Source organism: Coptis chinensis, chromosome 9 (assembly GCF_015680905.1).
Source record: "Coptis chinensis isolate HL-2020 chromosome 9, ASM1568090v1, whole genome shotgun sequence".
Classification (NCBI taxonomy): domain Eukaryota; kingdom Viridiplantae; phylum Streptophyta; class Magnoliopsida; order Ranunculales; family Ranunculaceae; genus Coptis; species Coptis chinensis.
Genome location: NC_141464.1, coordinates 6,630,361 through 6,654,292, shown reverse-complemented (window position 1 = coordinate 6,654,292; position 23,932 = coordinate 6,630,361). Strand labels below are relative to the sequence as shown.

Sequence of the window (23,932 nt, the reverse complement as noted above, 5' to 3'; positions counted from 1 at the left end):
TGGCTACCAATGAAAGGCTTCGTTGCGTTGCCCCTTTACCTCTTCTTCGTGCTGCTCGGTGACGGATATTTGCAACTGCCAATTCCATTTTCCCAAATAGCTCAAACAACCGCATCCCGGCTTAACATGATGTCTTATAACATAGTTAATAGACTTCATGGCGTTGGTTGCTTCTGCAACCGCCAAAGAACTCATCCATGAAGATACGATTCGCGCCCATTTCGCCTATTTCTTCTGTACCTTCATCGCCCATGTGTTATGACTAACTTCGTATTTTTCCACTAGCTGTCTCCACCTTTCTCCGAACTCTCCCCGAGAACATTTCATAAACATAATATAGTCAACTCATTTGCAAATCCGGGGATTTTGACATTGGTGATGCAATTTTTCAATACGTGCCAAGACGCGCCCGGTGTTCGAATCTGGAAGAATAGATTTCAAAGCTTTACTTAATCGGCTGCGTCACCATCGGTAATGATCGATTTAGGGTGTTCACCACATTCGTCAATAAATGATTTCAATACCCACTTATAAGTGTCGCCGCACTCACTTATGATCGAGAGCAAAACCAAAACTATAGTGCGTAGGTGGTTGTTGATTCCAAAGAAACACAACGATCGGCATCCGGTAATCGATTGCTCCCTCGCATACGTTGAATCAAACAACAACACATCACCAAAGCTACACGATAATCCAAAGTGGGAGGTGGAATCCGCCCAAAATAGCCCACCAACCCACTCGCATTTAACTCATAGTTGTAATGAAATAAATGATCTAACTTCACCTTGTCCTCTAAGTTGGCAAGCGGTGTGTTGGCGTCGCCATCAATACAACGAACTTCTCCTCTCTTTTCCCATTTTGTTATACAAGTCTTTTTTCAAAACCAACATTAAGGAAACCTCCAAATATATGTGCATAGTGACCCATCACTTGGCATTTACTTAACACCGACATCATTTAGGCATCGTAGCAAATTCCAACGCTTCTCGACTCACATTTCTATGTGACCGAAGAAACATTGAACTTCGGATACCGCACAAGTGGATGTGTGTGTTCCCCATAAACTCTTTCACGGTCAAAACTTTGCTTCGGAATAAAAACAACAACAATGCAGGGCTTTACAATTGAACCTAGTAGCCCGTCGGGTGTTCTTTTGGGTGTCATCGATTGAGTTTATCCGCATGTCGTTGACCTTGGGATGAACACACAAATCTCCGCTTAATAACAACTCCATTTGGATGAATTCTATAAACATCCTTACGAACACCGAAGCCAACCGATTTGGCATACTCATTATAAATAGTATAGGCCTCGTCCCGAGGTCTTGAACCGCATAGATAAAAATGTTGCTTTGTCTTCTATATAAGCCCTATATGTATCGGACTCTTCAAAGATCGCTATCACTATCTTTTAATATTTTCATTCTCCATCGGGAAACAGTTGATTCCACATCCGAGAATCACTTTCATCATACCTAAAACTTTCAAACATAGACTTCTAAGAAACTCTTCGTCATCATCGAGCCTTATTTGATTAAATTAGAGGGCCTACTAAAAATAAATAAAACTTTTTTTTTAGTACAAACGACCTAAAATATGAAAAATTCTAATGTACCTTAAAGAGAAGAGGAAAGATTAAATCGACTTCAAAGATTGGATGATAAACTAACCTCAATGTTCGAACGTATTCAAGCCGTGTAGTGTTGTTGGGTCTTTGCCACTTTTTTGCTCTACTTCTTTGTAAACTTTAGAGAGTGAAAGAAATAAATGATTGACCATGAATTTAAGAAGAGGTGAAAGGGGTGAGAATATTTGGGCGCACAATCTAATTGAGAAGAATAGAAAATACGATAAATTGGGGATGAATGAAAATATGTGAAATGCCAACGCTACCCTTAAGTGGGCACTTTGGCTACCGGTTACGGGTTGGAAAATATGTGGTCAGAAATTGTGCGTAGCCATACATCACGCGCACTGAAGACATGCTCTTTTATTTATACCAAACCTAGAAACCAATAAGCCAATAGAAAACAAAAAAACTAATGGACTCCTACACGACCGGGCTTGGACTCGACTAAGGGCGCACGCCCTCACCATCAGCACCACACTAATGTTCTACATCACATGAAGCAGCTTTGCAGGTAATTCATACCAACTCTTAAATAGGTAGACAGAGCTAGTCCGCAATTCTCTAATAACAAGGGATGATAGCCATTTAGGTAGCATTGGCACAAATAGAGTACCAGCTCCCACGTCTCACAAGAGCGTCAAGCTGGAGAACAAGTGAAGGGTATGGGTGAGAAACAGATTGAGGTGGGCAAGCGTATTTTGAGAACTCAAGTAAGTGGTTCTTTAATTATGATCTAAAAGATAGTTAAAAGATGCTCTCAATATAAGGTTTGTATGATTCAGAGTTACCATTGGTGGTTAAAAATAGTGATAGCATATTACTATATTATTTCTTACTTTTCAAATTGCTGATTATCGTGCTACATCTTTGATGGCCTTTTGAAGAGAAATGTATTATTTTTAATTCCCACCAAGCGAAAAGGTCATCTTACTGGTTTGAGAAATTTATATCTTAAATGCTATTTATTGTAAATTTTTTGCAATCATGACTTTTACTCTGTGGTTAACTGTAGTCTGTAGATATACTCGTGAACCTTTCTTTTGGTGAACCTTTTTTTCTTTGTTGTTACAATTGTCATTTATTATTATTATTATTATTATTATTTGTAAACCGTGCACCACTCGTCCATTGAGATTTGAAACTTTTTGTCCTGACAGATCGGCGTTCTGAAAAAGGAGTTGGAATCTGTTCGAAAACATCGAAGGCAGTATTGCAACTGTCGAGTTTTTGTTCCAATACCTGTGGTGTCTTTGGTAAGTTTAAACACGTAATTGAGTATTTGAAAAGCATGATTTTTTGGAGGGCTAAGGTTATTAAACAGCCAATGCATTACAAACTGTTGCAGGTTGGGTACACAATTGCTGGAAAGAGTACACTCCTATATCGCTTGACTGGAGCTAACGTTCTTGCTGACGATCGACTGTTTGCAACACTTGATCCAACTACTATAAGGGTGCAGGTAAACAACCCTAAACTCATCTCTGTGTGTGCGATCTCTTTCTGGTAAAAAAATCACTGTTCAAAGGGTCCGCTTGGTTGGATGTAAAAGTTGGCAAATCTGGAAATTATTGTTTTAGAAAGTTTGTTTTGGAAACTTGTACAAGAGATTTTTTTTTTCAGTTTTCTGCATGCTTGGTTGAATTTTTTTGGAGGTTTTAGGGTTCTTCATAAATTTGAATTTAGAACCCTAACAGTGAAAACTAGAGAAGAGTGGGGGAGGAAGCTCGATATTGAAATCAAGTGAGAGGAAAAAGACAGAGAAAAAAAGCGGCAAGGGTTTTGGAAAGTTTTGTCGCCAGTTTCAAGTTGCAAAAATATCTTCACATTTTCATAGTTTTAGAAATATTTCCATAGGGCCCCACCCAATCACAACTCAACCAAGCATTAGGAATTTTGGAAACATGTGGAAAACTTTCTAAAACAAAGTTTTCTCATGTTTTCCGGCTAAACAAGCGGACCCAAAGAGACTTATGACACAAAGCTTTATCAGGAGTTAACTAGACTAGAAAAGAGATTGCATCTTTGCGCTTGGGACAATGGCGCAGCTAGTGACGTCTAACCTAGGCGCGTCAATTGCTGGTTGAAAATTATTTCCAAACCCCTTCCTAGGCCTTGCTGGACGCCACGGTCGTCGATAATTTCTGGATGTGCCTCCCTCTAAACAAGGGTAAAGCCCTAAAAGCAAAGAAAATAGAAAATAGAAAGACTAGAAAAGGGATCCACTGAAAGATCCTTTTTTCTTTTCTTTTATTGTGATCCTGGTTTTGTGGTTTGATTGGTTTTCTTGGGGTTCTAAATCGGTTAGCTGAACTCTAGGCACTCTTACTTGATAAATTATTAGTTGTATGTTGGGAGTTGAAAACGTTTGGTGTCTGATTAATTGTTAACCCTGCCTCCCCACCCCCGCCAACCACCACCTCAGACACCAAAAAAAATATGATTAGTGCATTGATGCAAGGTGGTTTATTAAGTAAAGTGCTATTTCAAGTTTTGCAGTGGCTCATTGCTGGAGCCTTGAGGGGTTCGTCCCTAGGGTACTGAGATCTATTCCCTCCAAAAGGAACTAATCTAATTATTAAAGATGGGGTTCCAATTTAAAACCAATTGGTGATAGGTGGAGAGGCCTCAAGACTTATATATTTTTATGGGTGGCTTAACATATCTCATGTGGGACAAAACATCTCAACGTGCCCCCCCACGTGTCACATTACTTTAGCCTAACATGTGGACAAAAACGTGGATTCGTGGCCTTCTCTTGTTTGGTCAACCTACGTATGTACTTTTCTTGTCCCACACATGATTCAATCAAGAATAACAATCGATATCCTAAACGTACTTTCCCTTCTTTTGGAACCAGTAACAATAGATTCTTTATTTCATTGGCTTTCTGCGCAGAGGAATTTCTTCTAACTGACACTGTTGGTTTCATCCAAAAGCTACCCATTACATTTGGTAAAGTCTTTTAACAGCTCCGATGTTCAAAGATTATCTTATTTTAATTATTTCCAAAATTTGCTAATCTTGTTTCGGGAATAAATATACTTAGAGAAAGAGATTCTAGTTATGAGTATAATCAACTCCTTTTGGGTGTCCTGGACCTGTTGGAATCTTCTTCCATCTTAAATTGTGCTTTTGCCATAGGTTGCAGCTTTCAGCCCATATTCTATTTCAAAAATTAGACAAATTTCACCCATTTTGGAGGAAATTTCTGAGTCATCACTTTTGGTTTCTACTTTCTGTGGTGGATATTAGGTCATTTTATTTAATATTTTTATTGGGAACCTTTTTGTTAATCAATATCATCATCCTCTTATTGTATAGGTTTTTCGTTCATTTCAGCCATATATTGTCCCAGCAACAGATAGATGATGTTGACAAAGTTTTGTCCGAACTAGATGTGGCAGCTATTCCACAGTTAATCGTCTAGAACAAGGTAGGGCTAGATGCTTTTATTGGTTATAAAGTTCTTGTCTTCTTTGGTATGTGTGTATATTTCCTTTCTTTCATGATACAACAATACACCATTAGTTCAATAATAGCCTTCTTATAAGTCATACAGTTCTATACTAGTGGATATGAAAAATGGTTTATGTTGCTGTTCGTGTGGCCATAAAAGTTGTTTGCCATATGCTCAGTGGGACGCTTAGATTGCGTAAAAGTGCGGCTCATCATTTGTTGGACCAACCAAGGACAATTCTCTGTTCTCAAAATAGTATGGAGAACTTTATAATTTACTAGTATACTGCATTGCAGTGGGGGCGTGAGCATAGTCTATTATTTATTTGCTTGAAAGGATTGTTGATTGCCATTCAAATGACTGAAGACTGAACCAAGACAAGTTCAAATAAGACCTAACATTAAGAATTTAAGATCAGATACATTTTCTCGGCCCCTAGCAACAGAAAGACGAGGATGCTACAAAAACATAGATAAATAAGCAAGTAAATCACCTCACTAGCTCAATCCTATATTCTATTGAGCAGATTTGAGTTGCTCATTAACAAGTTCATATCGCAGACATTAACATAAGTAGGTTCACACTAAAAACATCGCAGACCTCAATACTATATCCTAGTACAGTATTAGGCCAGGCTTCAACATGGGGGTCTACTTGTCCAACAATACTTCAAGCAAAAATCGACACACAACAGAAAAACATTCTTGATCAATACTTGTTTAACCAATATGTTCTATATAAATATAACGTCTCTTAATCTTACTAAGCAACTCTGTTGCATGGGTACGCCCTAATTTCCTCAGTCAGATCGCGTGCAGTCTGTCCTCATGGACACCTGGGCACGACACCCGGACACAAGCAAAACAGACCCTAATTCTCAGATCTCGCCGTGTCCAAATCGTCGTACCCGTGTCCAAACCAGACACTCCGTCCCGTACCCATGCAACACAGCTAAGCAATTATATGAGTGTGCATGCAACAAAAAAGAGTATGTACCTTCTTATGGAGTCTTCGGTTTCTAACTTTCGCGCTTTCTTTTTGAGTATTTGATCTAGCTTGTATCACTACCAGAGGCTAATATAAGACAAACCTACAAAAGTAAAAAGAAAGAAACCCAACATTCATTATCTTCAAATAGATGTATGAAGTAACAAGAGTAACATTTCAAAAAATCCAAGCTTGCTTGTGTAGCTCAGTGGATTAGAATGGGATTGGAATGGGATTGAGGTTTTCAGGTGCAGTAGTGAAAGGGATGTAGTAAGAGCCATACACTACTGGAATATTTAGACCTTTACAAGATGATCGAAATTGAACATATAAAGTTTTTGGTAATTTTCTTCGAGGCAATTTCTCAAACAAATATGTATCAAGACGAAAAAAGGCATGGACCGCAAGTAGAATGGTATTGAAAGTAGGTTATGCAGCGAGCTTAATTGCGATGGTGGTTTCAGTCATCAGGAACCGATTCAAAACTCCTCTCATGATTTAAGTTTTCTTTAATGGAGTGCAAGAAAGAAATTTGTTTTCAAGAAGTTGTTAACATACCTGACTGAAAACCCTCAATCTCTATCCGTCGATCGATTTTATCTTCTCCGTTAGTGGTAAAGTTTTGTGAAAAGTTAGGTGTGAGAAAGGTAGAAGAGGAGAAGCTTGATGAAGTGGGAGCTGGGCATGGGTGAGGAGAGAAGGAGAGAATTTGTGTGAGAAAGTGTTTTTGAGAAGCGGGGGGGAGGGGCACAGACAGACAACAGCCAAGAGTCATTTTATGCCTCTGAAAAAAAGCCAACTCAAGAACGTTCGCATACGCCCACAGTCCACTAATAAGAAAAACGTTTCTGTTCTTGTTAGACCATAGATGATCATTGGAATTGTATGTGTGGGACCAATTATTAACGAAGTAACATTGACACTTCATATTTGTAAAAAAAATCTGTGACGGTCACATATACACACACTACGACACGGACACGTTCTGCATAGGATTTTAAACTAGTGTTTCTTCTATATCCTAAAAGACTAAGAAAATAATCAATTAATATAGTTACAATTCCATGATATGCCCCTTTCATAGATAATTATTTGTAAGGAGGCACTTTGTAAGGTCTTCATCCCAAGAATTAGTGGTGTAGAATGGCTATTCCTCACAATCGCTCCTTGTGATGCTGCGGAACCATGGCAATTAGGATCTCAAGACGCAGCAACACCTCTGATGCAAGGAATAATGGACTTACATAACGATATCTTTTTCTTCCTCATTCTGATTTTAGGGACTAAAGAATAGTTATAGTTTTCTTTTTAAATTTTTAGTTGTGTCCCCGTGTCCTACTCATATAGGTCGCCGAGTCAGACACTTTGTATGTGTGTCGGCCACCGACACACGTATCCGTGTGTTAATGTGACCTGGATAATTAAAAAAACAGAAAAAACAATTAAGATCAAAATACTGGGGCTTAGCCTGTGGTTTAGATTATTGACATTCGTTGCGTCCATGTGTCTGTGTTAGTGCTAGATTATTAAAGCAATGATTACGAACATCAATGTGATGACAGATATGTAAGATAAAATCTTCTTGTGTTTTGTTGGCATGCCTCTAAAGCTGGTCATTTCTTCCTTGTCAGCTTAGGGGCTAAACTTGTGTATTTAGTTTCTTTGTTTGTGTTATTGGTTTGAGGGCTAGAGTTGTTAGCCATTTGCATGATTTGACTTGATGTTATTGGACCACTAATTATATCCAATACATATGTCTTTACGGGGAAAAACAATTCATACAGTTCTATCGTTTCAAATCACAGTTACAATTAAGGCATTGGATACTGTACTTTTAACAATTAGTACATGACTTACTTTGTCATTCTTCTGGCTAAAATCTCTCTGCAATATACTCTGTGGTACACTTGGATTCATTCCAAGTGCGGCTCACCATATGTTGGACCAACATTCTCAGCTATAAAATTAGTACTGTGAAGTTTATATTTTACGATGTCCACTTTTAAGCAAAACTTTTCTTTTCCTGCTAGATTATTGATGATCAATGAAATTATATATGTGGGTCCAATGATTACAATCATGAACACTGGGGTTTTAGCCTGTGGATTTTGATGGTTGACATTCGTTGCAGCCATGAGTTGTGGGGAGTGCAACTAGAAAATTAAAATGGCTTATCAGTAAAGCAGACATGATTTTAGATATAAGATCAAAATCTTCCTTCTTGTCTTTCGTGCATAATCAGTGCATGCCTCTAAAGCTGGTAAGCCTGCTCTCTCCAGTTTATACTTAGTTTCCAAAATTCCAAGTGAATATGGCAAATCGATCTCTGGTAACAGGAAGGGTTAACTAAGTTGGGACTAACTGCTTATCACAGGTTGATAAAGCTAGTGACCCTGATAAGCTAAAGGTCAAAGCAAACGAAAGAGAAGATGTCATATGTGTGTCTGCTCTGACTGGTGATGGGCTACAGGACTTTTGTGATTAAGTTCAAGTGAGGCTGAAGGTACAAAATAACAAATTATGACTTTTCTTCTTAGAAGATTATATTCTTTTTATTTTTTCCAACAAAAGAAATGTTTGTTGGTTTGTACTATAAAAAATGGCCTATCTGGAAGTTTAACACATTTGTGTATGACAGGATTCTATGGTATGGGTTGAAGGCTTGAAGCCCTTGTCCCATTTTACAAAGGGGAGCTCCTGAATACTATACATCAAGTTGGACTGGTGTAGGGAACTGTGAGTATTATCATTCCAGGATCCTGAAACTTATCATCTACTATGGATCACAATAGTTTAATTGTGATTTTTTTCATTCTTGAAGGCATTATGATATGATACAGACCTATGCACATTGCTGGTTATTATCTCTTATCATATTTTCCCTACCAATGACTGGAGATCATGAGAAAATTAGTGGGCATGTACTCCTAAGTATCTTTTTTTGAAAATTCTTAGTAATGTAACTGCAAATAATTATGGAAGTCAAGAAATTACTGAATTTTAAAAGAAACCTATGAAACAGAAGGTGGTGAAGAGTCATTTATTTTAAGAATTTCCTCAGTAGGGAATCAAGGGCTGTCCTCCCCATTTCCAATATTAATCTTCATAGTGATTCAGTGTTCCCAATATCTACAACCGTCAGACTTCTAGGTCTATTCCAAAGCTGATTAAAGAGAACAATGAGAAGAAAAGTCCCATATAAAGAAGATGGTGGTCTGTCCTTGGAAATCATGGGAAGAAGAACAAGATGCTGAGATCTGGTAGTCTGTGAAAATATTGAGTAGTTCCATGGATAATTTTCGTTGACCTTAGCCGAAAAGGAAAATAAAAAGGGTCATGTTAGGCTGTGTTTGGTATAAAGATCGTATCTTGATGTAAACAACAATTTCTCTTTTTGGTGAAGTATTGAGGTTCTTAACATTGAAGGCTTGCTATATTGCAAATCGGTGATGACAATTACTCTTGGCAGAGAAATGGGCCAGGAAGACCAGTGCTCTACAAAAAAGTCTAGGTGGCTGCATGGGAGTGCCTCGCTTAGGCCGCTTATGTAGGACATCTGGTTGACCGACTTGGCGGGCTGGGGGGTCAGAAAGAAAACCCAAAAAGGGCTAAAAAAACCAAAACCCTCAGAAAACGAAAATCTGAAAATCTTGAACCCCTAATCTCTAGAACACTTCGTCCATCATTCTTCAGGCTATATCAAAGACTGGGAAATTTATGAAAAGCAGAGCTCTCCTGAGAAAAGTATCCCTGATTGAAGGCGGGGTTGTGCGTGGGTGATCCTGTTATTTGGTGTTTGAAAACATTGTATTGGGTTGGTACAGAGATTGATTGTACTTGCCGTTCAAGCTATTGTTAGCTCAGTGCATGGTTTTGTTTTTATCTAGGTTACATACATGGACATGCCATATTTTGAAAAAAATCCGTGTCGGATATTTCATGTAATTTACCTCGAATTTTGATATTTTGCCGTGTCCGACAATTCGTATCCGTGTCCGATATGGCGTGTCAATGTAACCTAGGTTTTTATTATACTTTTGTTGGGTTTGGGTTGTGTGTGGTGGGGGGTGGGGTGGGCATTCAACTATTCAAAACTTTGCTTCCGGCACCAAACTGCAGAACATAGGATCAAATTTGCCCATCTATGCCAGGATTTCAGAGTGAGATTATACCTGGAAATGACCCTAGTATGATACGGTGATACCCGGTCCTTCTTTTAATAGTCTAAATCTTAACTTACTAGTATAAATTGGTCTACAATCTGTTACTTGTTACCATGTTCAGCTTAACTCTATTAAGTCTTGACAGTTTTTATTGTCTAATTACTTGTTATTATGTCGCTTGATGATATTGCTTATAAGTAACCTTTCTGATTAATTTTGTTGTTTCCAGGAGTACACTGAGAAGGGTACTTTTTTTTTTGAAGAGTTTGCTGGGGTTAAGGCAGACCCCCACCTATTTATTGCACATAGAGAAGCATTACATACCCTCCCTAAGAGTATGGTCATTAGAAGGAGGTACACATAACCTAAGGCATCAAACCTAAAACACTTGGGATTTCTCCCTACACTGGCATAAAACCACAATCAGCAACCCCATCAACCATAGCCTGAGGGACCATCTGCCTTCAATCCACAAGCCCCAATCAAAGACAAAAGGAGCATACAAAGACTACAACAGGCATGAAGCCCTCACACAAATGACATTACACATACCACAAGCAAGTATTCATAGGAATCATATCATTTGATCTCCTACTTTTTAGCCTTCAATTGCTTTACTATCTTAGGATGATCTTTCCTAAGATGAAGTTGCGTTTTCTAGTCACAGAAAAAACACCCACAAGCACAACACACATGTGAGTCCCATAGTGCCGTCCCAAAACTCTTTTGTATAATCTTCAAGATACCTCTTTTTGTTTTTGGTTAGTGACTTTACCTTCTTCATCATTGCGAGAGTAGGCTCAATTTCTCCCGAAGAACGTTCTTGGATTCTTTTGCCTCTTTTTGGCTTTACAGTTGACCAATCCTCTGAAGACGTTTCATGCCTCGACCTGTTTTTAGGCAAGTGGTCATTAAACATTTCTTTCTCATAATCTGATAGGTCATCCATATCATCTACCTCCTTATTTTCAGCAACTAACCCTTCGTACATCTTTCTTTCTCGGCTATTGGGTAGTTGGGGAAGAGAAGTAATCCTATTCCCTTTTTCTGCTTCCCTTACCTTCTTTGTACCTTTGACTGAGCTATTTACTACTGTCCATTCAGTACCCGTATTCACTGCATTCACCAGGCTTGCAGTGTCTGTACTTACAGTACCTTCAAGATTCTCCCTTACAGCATTGTTATTCCATACCACTATAGCCTGACTATTCTCTGTAGCTCTATCTTGTTCCTGAAAAACCCCCTGTCCCTCTTCAACCTCCAGATCTACTGGTGTTTTTCCGCTCGCAAGGTAACTTATGCCAATGAGGCAGCTGTGTGCATCATAACCACCAAGTTGCCTCGACAGTCAATGCATTGTAGCAAATAGGTGACACATGAACTTCATTCCATACTTCCATTTTCAGTTTGATCGATCATGGTCATCAGTCATCACCTGTGTAGAATACTTCCAAGTCTGGCCGAAGTTGGCTGTACCACTGTTCCTTGTGAAGGAGACCTTCGTGTAACATTGTAAAAATTCTGAACTGTATATATATAATAATGAATCATGAATGTCATAAAAAATATAAATTTTTGGGTAGCAGTTACTGTTATACATGATTGTACCAACCAGCTAAATACATAAATTTGTGTGTAAACTGCTTCCATTAGATTATCTCCTTTGTAAGGTCCATTTGTATGGCAACCATGGTGATACTAGTGCTGGGGATTGTGTTTGAAATGTTGCAACTTAAGCCCCTCTAGGGAATAGTAACTGAAATTAAAAACAAAGAATAGCTGATTGTGCCTTCAAATCAATCTTTTGGTGAAAGAAAGAATTTATGCTTTCAGGTGGTGCCAATGAATAACTTTGTTGAACAGGTAAAATATGCCAAGAAAAAGTATTGGTCTAGAACTTTAAAAGGCTGAGTTGGGCTTCCCAGCTCAGAATCTATGCTTTTACGGTTTACACTGTTTCATTCTGGTAATGTATGTTCACCGTTCCCCTGTTCTCATAGGGGGCTATTGGGAGAGAAAAAGACCCCTGGTGGTCCGAGGTGTCTCTGTACCTGCATCTGTTGCTTGTGATCTCACTCATCTGTTACTGGTTGGCGCATATCTTAATAAAATGTTACTTGTTCCGATCATCTCCCTTTGCTGACAAGATCTTATGTATCTGGTTCCTCAGATGCATCTTCTGCTCAGTAAGGTTTATCCACATTCCATAATAGGGGTTTTCTTTTTTCTTGTACGAATTCTTCTTTGGGACTTTTGTTTGTTTTTTTTAGCTGCCATATTTTCATTTAGGTTAACTTAAAATTTGCGAAGTAGTTTGAAACTAGTAGAGCGCTTGACCAAATTACATATCTTTCGATAGTAAAAAAAACTTGGGGCTTGCGTCAGTTTTTCATACATCAAATATCTCAAATCATCTATGAGTTTTTCAAGGATTCACCAGGGTCACTGGTCAAGAATATCTTTTGGTTTTTGTAAATAGTTACCTTTGATCGGTAGGAAGTAGCCAGTAGGGATAAAAAGGAGTGTAGAGCTGAATATACATTTTTTTTTTCATGAATTGACTGATCTTACCAATTTGAACAGAGTGGGGTAAGAAGAACAAAAATATTACTCAAGCATGTTTTCAAAAGAATACAAGGACAATCCGTTTCCTAATGGCGTTTCCTAATGTCTCAACAAATAAGGGCATCATACAATAATCACGAAAGGAGCGAAGAGATATGAGAAGAAATTTCATTAACTTACAAAAGGCACAAGCCAGATAATACGTACATACATTTACATAAAACAGATCACAATCAGAAAATTTTGCAATAACACAGATAAAGCCGCATGCCCATACTACACATGTGTTTAGCTTTAACACAATCAGGACAAGAGCTTCTATGCCTTTGGTATCTAGCTTATCATGGGGTTCGGTGTGAACCAGATTGCTGGTGGCATAATCATGAGAGTGTCACTGGGATAGAGGAGCTTCTCTATACTGGTATCTTCAAGATTAAATATGCCGTAATCATGACCTCCAAACCCTTGTTCCTTAAAATAACTCCAGAAATGGTCAGTGAAGTAGATACAATTGGGCTTGCACCCTGAGAAATCACTCGAAGATATAGATAAGGAACTGTTATATCCCACAAACAAGGAACTGTTATATCCCACAAACAGAGAGCGATTCCCAAGGTTAGGCGCCCCAAAATCTAACTTGAGAACCTTGAATCCAACTGTTTTATAAGGCCAACCCTCTTTAAGACTAGTGGTCTGATCTTCTTCAAGGACTATTTTTCTAAGAACCACAAGCAAGTCCCCAGATGTCTCAAGTATATACGAATAAGAACTAAGAGCATCCCTAGGTGGTGGTAGCATACTCTTCATATTTGAAAATGCGAATGAAGAAGTTAGTCGCAAATTTCGACCAACTTTAGATGGTCGCAAATTCGATTACTAAAAAACAATCCACGCGACATTAGCACTGTCGCGCGACAGTTGTAATGTCGCCTATGTATAATTTGAAAACAACCCATGCGACATTAGGAGTGGCGCGCAAGTGAAAAAAAACCCCTACGCGACATTATGAGTGGCGCGTGACAGTGCAACTGACGCGTGTAGTCAAAAAAGTTGTGGGGCGACATTTGCAATGGCGCGCGACATTACCAATGTCGCGCTGCATCCGCATCCAAATTGTCAAATTTGCAAACAAGAATGCGAACAAACAGGTGATGCGACCACGAATGCGTCCACCTATAGTTGGAATTCCAGAAAATTCCGACGCATTTCTTCAAATTTGAAGAATGCGACCACGAATGCGTCTACCTAGAGATGCTCTAAACTCTTTAAGGGAAGGATGCAGGCCAATTACTTCTTCGGCATCCTTCTCCTGCCTCCAAATCTTTAATAACAACAACATACCCATTATTATGTACAGCGTAAAAAACACCCTTGTAACACGTAACATCCCGAAAGAAACACATTCTTTTCTGATCTGGAGTTTCTGGAGTAGCCAGAGTCCATGTTTCTTGTTCACCACCAATTTTATAGTACGCCAGTTTACTATTCAATCCTTGAATAGTCATGACCACAGTACCACCACTAGCCGAAGGCGATGACAATGCCACTCTACTAACATACATATCACGATTAATGTTGGACTGAAAAGTGAAATTATTAGTACTACCAAATCGCTTTCCAACGTAATACAAAGAAACATTATTAGTACCTTCCTCTTTTTGTTCAAAAGTGTGGAGCATACTGGGGAATGTTGTAAGAGGTGGGAGATTGAGTAGTGATCTGGAAAGCGGGTTAAATAACTGAATCTCGGAATTGTGATGAACAGTCATCAACCAGCCACCAGGAAACGACCCACAAATTCTTCGGTCGGATATTTCGGGTAACTCAGCCTTGTAAGTGTTTCCATCACGCAGACTGAAGAAACCAAGACCAGCTTCATTGTTGAAAGCCAATGAGGTGGATTTGTTGTTGTTGAGGGGAACAATGAGCCATGGAAGATGATTTGGAAACTGAAGAGGGCCACAAACGGCCTTCCATGGTTTGCAGACGCATCCGAAGCGGATTAAATCAGGGAAACTCAACCGCTTCGAGATCAACTCAAACAACAGATGTTCGGGCAATTGAGACCAATTCTCTTCTTCCATCTCGTTTTTTTTTTTTTTTTTGCTCTACAATACACAATGATGATGATGATGAACCACCCAAGCCTCGTTGGGTATAAATAGGCGTGCGTTCGTTTGTGAAACAGAATCAGGCGGTTCATCGAAATAGAAACCGCCTCCAATTTCAAAAAAAAAACAACCGTCGGTACTTGAGCACCACGGTAGATCTCTCTCTCTCTCCAACGGCTGTTCAGGCACCATCTCTAACTTATGATGAATAAATAATACACGGAATATAATTTACATGGTTGCGTTACTAAAACAGAATTAGAAACTTATTACATTTTGAGATTTCATCCAAGTACAAACCGCGTCGAAAACCAAAATAGAAACCATTGAGTAAGTTACCGCGGAAGAGGAAACAAATAACCACTCTCTCTGTTCAAATTTCAAACTTAAAGCCGTTAAAGGTAGCAGTCGTGGTCAATGCCTCATTCTATTTGGTAGGGGCTAAGGTCTTGCCATGCGACCCTGTCTTGACCCTGTCTTGACTATTGACCAATGCCTCGTTCTATTTGGCTTTGTTGAACTTTTTATAAGATAACCTAAATTTGAAATACACGTACTAATTTACTACCATCATTTTCTCCTGTTCCACCAATACTACCGTCGACCTTTTTAAAACATGATATGTTTAGAGACAACGCATGTGTTTTCTTTCCTAGTCTGTCTGGATGAGCGACAATTGTTTTTCACTTTCATTCTAAATGGTTGGTCTATGGACTCGCTGCAGACTCTCGACTTAAATACTACAATCCCTTCAATAAGTAGTGATAAACACTTAAAATTGTATTATAAACCCCGTAGAGACACTACATATTGGTCCATTATGTATTTAATAAATGTAAATTAATTGTATTTTCGTGCTTTTATAGGTTTTAGCAATTAACGACAAATTTGTAGCAAAACCTGCGTTTTAGCATGAAAAAATTGTACGGAATAGTGTTTGAACAGAAGTCTTCTCTTTTTTCCCATTTGAAGCTCAAAAAGGCCAGACTAAAGCCCGTTGACTCAACACTAATCATTTTCAGTTCAAATCAAGATAACTTAACGATGCAGAAAAGTCATGGAACTTCTGACGATCATATCTTCTGATTCTAGACTCTGAATTAATTCGGCATGGAAACTATCAAAACGATCAGTGAGGCGAGCTCTACGTAAAAACATGAAGTTGTAAAAATCACTAAAGCCCACATGGGCCCACCATTGGTCAAAGCACGTAGGTCCATCACTTAGTGGTTTCCCCACTAAATAAGCACTAACAAAGTGGTGCACTAAAGGAGCATTAAATGAAGAAGTGGAGCACTAATCCATCATTGTAAAGGGAATGAAAAGAGCACTTAAGTTTTTGCATGTACTCATTCCATTCCATGGGGTTAGATGAGAATTGGGAAGTAAGGAGTTTTTAGTTTTTCTTTAGTTTTAGATTTTCTTGTAACTTGTTAATGGAGTCTTCTCCATAAGAAAATAAACATTTTTATCAACGTCTCTCTCAACCTATTTTCTTTCTACTTGTTTTTCTTATTTAGTTAATATATCCTAGGATCATGAGCTAAAACCCTCCCTTGTGGAGGGTTAATGATGCTCATGTGAAGAACAAGTTCGATTTCTAGTGGCGTGAGACATTCAATTAGAAAGAACAAGTTTTATTTTACATCCTGTCACAAAATGAAAGAGTACGACCATGTTTGGAGTCTGGAACTCAAGATAGAGTAGCGCGCGCGACCCAGGTGACATTGGAACTAGTCGCGTGCACTACTTCCTCATAGAATCAGTCCCAAATTTTGGACACCTGGTGTAGAGTAAGACTAGGGATTGAATGCATATTTTAGAGATGAAATATCATTTCAATTCCTCATGCTAACAAGGTGTTCTCAGAAAATGAGTTCATCGTGTTAGGGATCGAGACTCGAATCCGACTTTAGGTTTATCTATGAACCCAAGAAGGATTAGAGATGTAGTGGTGAAATCCCTAGAAATTGTATTTGATTATTGCACGAGTAGATTTAATCCTCCACATATTTCTCCCTTATATCTTCTCTCGTAATTTAGAATTAAATTGTTGTTTGTAAATTGTAATTGAATTAAGTGAAGTCTAGTGTAGTGTAGAGAAAAACTTCTTGAAAAAATCCTTCTCACCAAAAGAATTCCTAAGATAAATTTTAGCACCATTGTTTAAACAGGTTTTAGTCTTTAGGCATGGGACGAATCCTTGCTCAAGCTAAACAACATCAAATAATTCCGTGAGCAAGGTACTTGACTATGTGTGAATTTGACTAACATCGAAATAAACAAATATCAATTGACATAGTATGTATTCATAATATATACATGCCACACAATCTGCTCCCTAAGATTATATGTTGTAAATCAGTGTAACCTTCATATGACAAAGAAAGATCAAAATACTGATATTCGGCATCAATGGTAATATCCTACCTTTTTCCCATCCATTTCATTTATCTCTTTATACATTGAGGTCAATGCATGCATAAGTAGGGGGAGGGTGTACTTGACAAATGAATTTCGAAAATGAATTTTCAAAAAAAAGAAAAAAAAGCTTTTTTTTCTCTCTATATTATTAGCATGAGAAAGATGAATTTTAATGATAAGTTTGGGATATATATTCTACATCAATGAGTGTTGAGTTTGATGAATAGTTGATATTATTGATTTCATTACCACTTAGACTATTTATTAGGGTTTTTTAGACATTGGTCCTATTATTACTATGGAATTAAACTTTGGTCCAGAAATGCTGAAATATTAAGTTTTGGTCCTACTTCTGTTAATTGACTGTCAGTCAACTTAGTTGACTATGGTCATGTTGTTTGCTCTTTTGAAATGGCCAGAATGCCCTTGAGTGTGTGTCACACGTGCTTACAATTACGATTAAACTCTAATATCTAACTTACAGTAAGACTATTATTTACATGAGAGTTATAATAGACCATTCAGATGTAATTTGATTCCTATATTGAGGAAGGTTTTTTTTCACGTTCTACAATAAATTGCCTTGAAATTGGCTGATACGTTGCATAAACCAATTCTGTCAATGGGGAATAAATTCAAAACACCACCTTCAGTGTTATCTTTTGCCCCAGAAATAGTAATATGTAGGATAGATAAGAAACTAAACAACATATAACCAGCATCAGATACAATGTAATTATTTTAGGATCTATAGGGTTTTCTGTTAGAGTAAATATTTTTCTTGTTTGTTTATTTTTAATCGTGTCAGGGTTCATATTTTCACGACAGTTTTTGATCGATGGATGTTTTACAAGTGTATGTATTGAATCTTTGCGTGGGTATCAAGAACATTTATCCGAGGAAAAGATTGTGGGTTGATAAGAGCCCAAAACTGTAGTTTTAACCCCTTAATAATATTACTTTTAGACCAATTATATGATTAATAAGTAAGAGTTAGTACTGTTATCATGTTATTATGTATTTCAGGCATTGGAGTCGAATATGTACAGAAATACTTCCCTTTTGCGAGATAAAGGAGCAAAGGTTAGTTGCTAAGAAGTTCTATGAGTAAAAGCCAAGATTCAAGGATAAAAATACTTTTTAAAGCCCGATCAAAGCTGAAAAGTCAAAGTCAATGCGGGCAGCAATAGCGCACAAAAGTCAGCATAACTTCCGAAGGCCGTATCTTTGGACTCAGATCTTGGAATTGGTCCTACCTTATGTCAAAATGACCGACTCGGAATGAGCTTTCTAATGGTCTAAGCCTTGACCCAATCAGATGAGCAGAAGTGTACGAAAAGGCTGTTGAAGTCATTTTCAGCTGAAAACCCCTCTGTGGACTGAAGTAATGAGGTTTTGGGCTCGATTTTCTGCCCAAAACATGGCTCCTCAGCCCATGCACGAAATTGTGGATCTGGTTTCCTCCATATGAGAGACAAAGAGTTAGCTCTTAAGCATATAGAGTTTTTACTTTGCAATTATCCAATAACATAGTTTTAGATCTAGTTTTTTTTTACATTCAGTTAATTAGTTTTAGAACAAGGAATGAGTTTTATTTTAGAATCAGATTTAGTTTTATAATAAAGAATTAGTTTTTCATTTCAATTTAGTTTTATGATTCAATTCTTGTTTAGCTTTAGTTTGTCCTAAATTCATAATTAGTTTGTCTTACTTTCATTTCCTAAATTCAGTTTTAATTTCAGTTAAATTCTTAGACTATTGTTAAATTAGATTTATAAAGTTTAATCATTTATTCAATAATGAGTTGTTCTATTTGTTCTTGTGTTAGAAATGATAGTATAATGATTCAAGGCTAAAACCTCCACTAGAGGGGTTTGAGGAAGCTTTGATGAAACTTGATTGTTATTAGCATAGAATTGTTGGTAATGATCTATTCCATTCTAGAAAGTAGTTAGTTCACCATGAGTATGTGTTTGATTGCTTCACATGCTAGTTGTTAGTTGATAGAGATTACCATGAACAATTAGGGATTAGAAAGACCCAATTGTTATGCGAAAGCATTGCAATTCGGATTACGACAATTCTTGCTAGTTTATTAAGTCGAATTAAGGTGGAATCAAATACCCCTAATTTTTTATCTAGATTCGAACCTTAGTATTTTAATTGTCATCTTATTATTTAGAACATTTCAATTACGTTATTTCTCTCGTTGTTAGCATAATTACATTAATCCGTACTCTCATTGACTTTGATAGATTTGATAATCGTCGTTAACGTTAATTCTAAAGAACTAGGAGTGGAACGAATTCTCTACTCCACTTATTGCAATAGCATCGAGAGTGTAGAACTTTGATATATAAACAAGAAAATAGTTCTAGTTTTACTTACGCTTGAGTGTAATCGCTTAATTGTAGCGTTTTACCTTTTATCAAATGGCGCCACTGCCATCTTAGTTCTATTTAGATTTGTTTTCGTTCGTATTGTTAGTCTTCCCAAAGTCCCATTAAACCCACCCACCCTTGTTTGATTCTAACAGTGATTGTTTGGTTCAGAAACTGATAATTACAAAATTTATGTAAACTAACTATTTATGCGTAGACACAAATAATCAATCAACTAAACTAGTTCTTACATCAATATTCCTACTCTCAATTCATTATGCAATATATAAAGGGTACGGATTCGTTCCACTCATAAACTATCAAGACATAAATAGAATTCAACTAATCAAACAAAAGGAACAATGATGAGAGTAATTATAATAATATGAAAATAGTAATTTTAAGAAGCTAAAACAATGTTTATAATGATGAGAAGAATAATTAGAGAAGGGAAATTCCACCATGCAATTTGATTGGCTAATAGTTAGTCATCGAATCGAATATTGATCCCTAGTAAATAACAAGTCCTCTCGAATTAAGGTTCCACTAGCATGAGAGTTTAACTCCACCATAAATCTCTTTGATGGTGACTCTAAACTCTAGTTTATCATTATGAGGTTTATCTCTAAACACTCATAATAATGAACTTGAAATTCTATTCTAAATAACAACTATTCTAACAAGCAATCATCCTCACATGACTTTTAACCTCCTCTAATGGAGGTTTTAGTCTTGCTTCATTGGATGAACAATATCACAACAATAAGATGAAGACATTAAATTAAAGAGACAAGAATTGAATATTAAACTAAGGGTTTTTATTGAAGGATTTAATGGTGGCTACAAACTAAATTATTCTAACCTAAACTAAACTACAAAAGGAGAGAGAGAGAGAGAAAACCCTAATTACACTAATTAAACTAATGGGGTAGTAGCCAACTTTGTTTTAGCCTTAACCCTCTTTATATATGAGAGGGTTAGATTACAATTTCGTGCATGGGCTTTTAGGCTAGGTGGACCCATAAATCAAGTCCATAACCCAATTGGTTAAATCTAAGACTTCCAATTCTGGTTATGTTACTGTAGCACGAGTTTTTACCAACTTCTACTACTTTTATCGAGTCAAGGCCCGACAATTGGAAAGAGCTTTCTGAGCCGGTCATTTTGATATAAAATGGGCCTAATTCCGAGGCCTGAGTCCAAAGATATGGCCTTTTGAAGTTCTGTTGACTTTTCGTCAACTCTCTAATCTGGTTTGACTTTCACTTAACAGTGTTGACTTGGGCTTTTTAAGGGCTTTTTCTCCATTAAACTTGGGCTTTCTTCATGGAACTTCTCTAGCAATCACTTTAGCTCCTTTTAGCGCCTAATTCGTAACGAATTAACATTTATTCAACTCCGAAGCCTGAAATACTCAAAAACACGTAATTAATGATAAACATATATTATTAATAACATAATTGGCTAAATAGAAATACTATTAAAGGGTTTAAACTACAATTTTGGGCTCTTATCAAACCACCCCCAAACAACATTTTGCTTGTCCTCAAGAAAATATGTGAAATTAAAATAAGTGGCCAAAAATGTATTTTTAACTAGTCTTGTTTCGCTGAGTGCGACTGCATTGACCATATGCAGTAAGGCCTTAAACCAATAAAAATTTCCTAGTGGACGAGTTATAGCCTCGTGAGAGTTTTCTGGAGAAGGTACTCACAAACTTCATTTAGAATACAACGACTAAGAAATAACAGTAATTGTTCCCTAATTTTATCTCGGAATCTATACATCTCACTAGTATTTAAACAAGGATGATCATTCTAAAACTTAAACTAATACATGCATAATAATCAAATCATCTTAAGATAAACAACTATATAATGAACTATGATATGAAATACAATGGCAGGTCTGTTTCTAAAACTTTTTGGTAGCGTGCCTAAGTAGGTTTTCATAAAGAATGTGTCAAAATACATAACACTCTGATTTTTCCACTCAATTTTGCTAACTCCAGTGTGCAGTGGGCATACGTTTCCTCACAATCTTAATGACAATCTAAGAAAGTTGAGGTCGATCAAACACATCTACCACTTATTGTCACACAAACATATTTCTAATTGAGCTAGAGGTCTTTATTAGGTGATACGGGGCGTAGGTATTGGTTAAAGAAGGAAGGAAATGGATATTCAAAAAGACAAGTTTGAGAAAATAGGGTCTTCATATTATGTAACTAGAGAAAACCTTGTTCTTTTGCTTCTACACTTTTTGTTTCCATCCTTAAGCCTTTTTATTTTGGCTTTTTGGCTTTTTGACTCCTTTTATTCTATTTTGGAGTTTTTATTTTATTTTATTTTTATTTTATTTTATTTTCTTTGGATAGAAACTTCTTTTCTTTTTCTTTTCTGAAGAAACTAATTAATTTTTGTTTACACAGTTTTTTCTCTTCTCTTTTCTTCACTCATCCTATTTTTCATACTTATCCAGATAGGTAGGCTGATTTTATTTTTTATTTTGTTTTATTGGGTAAAGGATTTGTGGTTTGTGAAAAGGCTAATGAAAGGCTCAGTGGGGCGACTAGCGGAAAATAAATTTCATATAGGTGTGAATTTCTGGCTATATCGATCCAAAGAGGGCCTAAATTCTCGCTTAGGATATGGTGTGGTGATCAAGTAAATGGATGTGTGATTTCTCTACTCGGATTTGACTTCTCCCTTGTGTCATCACTCAGATATTTTACTCTTATAAGGCTTTTAGGCAAGATGCTCACAGGATATGTATTAAGTACTCTAACCTAGGTCTCAAAAAAATACTGCCAAGTACAATCAAAGATGCTCATGCAAAATGTTCGTGGAAAGATGCAATAACTATTACCTACGTATTAATCTATGTTTCAAAAATTAAATCCTAATTTAAGTACTACGTGAGATTTCTAAACTAATATCATCATGGAGAAGGGAACAATACTATTATCACTAAGTGCCTAGTATAAACAATATTTATAATTTATAATTTTTTATAAAGAAAAGTGCGTAATTTACACCTTAAAAGTGCCTAATATTTGCAAATGTTTCTATCCCACCCCCAAACAATCGAACACTTTGTCCTTAAAGTGTAAAGAGATAAGGAAAGAATTTACCATAGAAACGTGGCAATAATTGGCAGTACTTGTAACAGAAATATTGTAAAGATGATATGATAACATGAAGTACAATTAAACTGTTACATACTAACTAACACAAACTCTACTAGAGTAAACATGACAGGCAAAGGGTGGCAAAAAGATTTGAAATGAAATACCAAAATACGCCACCCCCGAACAAAATTGGAAAACTTTTTTTAATTTTGAAAATGTTTGTTTGGCCTATACTCCAGAAAGGTAGTATGTTACAAAAAATTATATGGGTCTTTTTAAGTCAGATTCTCTAGACTTAATGTGGTATATATGTATTAGCATGCAGTTTACCATATATCAATAATCTAAATAATTGTGGATCTTTCCATAAATAGTTAACATGGAATGCACCACCAAACAGAATCAAGCACCAAGACTTTCTACGACGCAACTTAGTGGAATGAGAGCGAGATCTGATGGACCTAGAACCTAATCGAGCGTGTACTCTCTTCTTTTTTGAATGAAGGGGTGTCCAAGTGAATGATCGTGAAAGAAAGAATGGTTGTGGAAAATACTTGGAATATGGATAAGTGTTAGAAGAAAATGGTAGAAAGAATGATTGGATTCTATGAGGGATTAGCTTAGGTGAATGGTGGTCGGGTGGTGCTCTAGGTAGTTTTTGAAAGGGTGGATCATCACAGGCTCTTAGAAACTCATAGAATTCCTCATTTAGCTTGGTTGCATCTACATAATTATGGTATTCATCTGCATCTTTGAAAAAGTCATCAATCTCGTCCAAGGAGTCGAAATTATGATCTTTGTCTTCTTCCATAAGAGGGGTATCTACTAGTGTGGGGACGAAAGTGTCGGCCACACTAATGTGAGATACAAAACTCTCAATGGACTTCACTTCTCCTTCTACAGGCAAACCTAGTTGTCCCTGCTTGAGTCTAAACATGTTAACCTCCACAAAAATATTTCCAAAAGAAAGAGTCATTGAGCCATCCCGACAATTCATTTGGGCATTGGCGGTTGCCAAGAAAGGACGCCATAAGATGATGGAAATAAAATCATGAGCAGTTTCTGTGTTGAGAATAATGAAGTCA

At 37.0% G+C, this 23,932-nt stretch overlaps 2 protein-coding genes and 1 non-coding gene across 3 annotated transcripts; 2 read left to right on the top strand and 1 right to left on the bottom strand.

The window, feature by feature from the left end:
- Positions 1 to 2,116: 2,116 nt before the first annotated feature.
- LOC147474585 (uncharacterized) lies at positions 2,117 to 11,893 on the top strand (the record flags this gene model as incomplete). Its single annotated transcript, XM_086585125.1, is given in 9 exon segments — positions 2,117 to 2,140; positions 2,219 to 2,259; positions 2,261 to 2,339; positions 2,787 to 2,882; positions 2,975 to 3,088; positions 4,951 to 5,062; positions 8,104 to 8,333; positions 8,448 to 8,576; positions 8,712 to 11,893. Coding segments are annotated over 6 exon segments (402 nt in total), but the record flags the coding sequence as incomplete, so codon positions are not given.
- On the top strand, positions 3,648 to 3,799 carry LOC147474586 (U4 spliceosomal RNA). Its single transcript, XR_015209925.1, has one exon. It is a non-coding gene; the product is annotated as a U4 spliceosomal RNA (small nuclear RNA).
- A 2,173-nt stretch (positions 11,894 to 14,066) lies between the features above and the next one.
- On the bottom strand, positions 14,067 to 14,885 carry LOC147474584 (F-box protein KIB4-like). The gene has a single exon (XM_086585124.1). It carries the CDS (start codon positions 14,883 to 14,885, stop codon positions 14,067 to 14,069), a length of 819 nt encoding a protein of 272 aa, XP_086441250.1.
- Between the last annotated feature and the right edge of the window lie 9,047 nt (positions 14,886 to 23,932).

Coding starts and splice junctions, on each gene's coding strand:
- LOC147474584 (XM_086585124.1), bottom strand. CDS start 14,885: ATGGAAGAAGAGAATTGGTCTCAATTGCCCGAACATCTGTTGTTTGAG.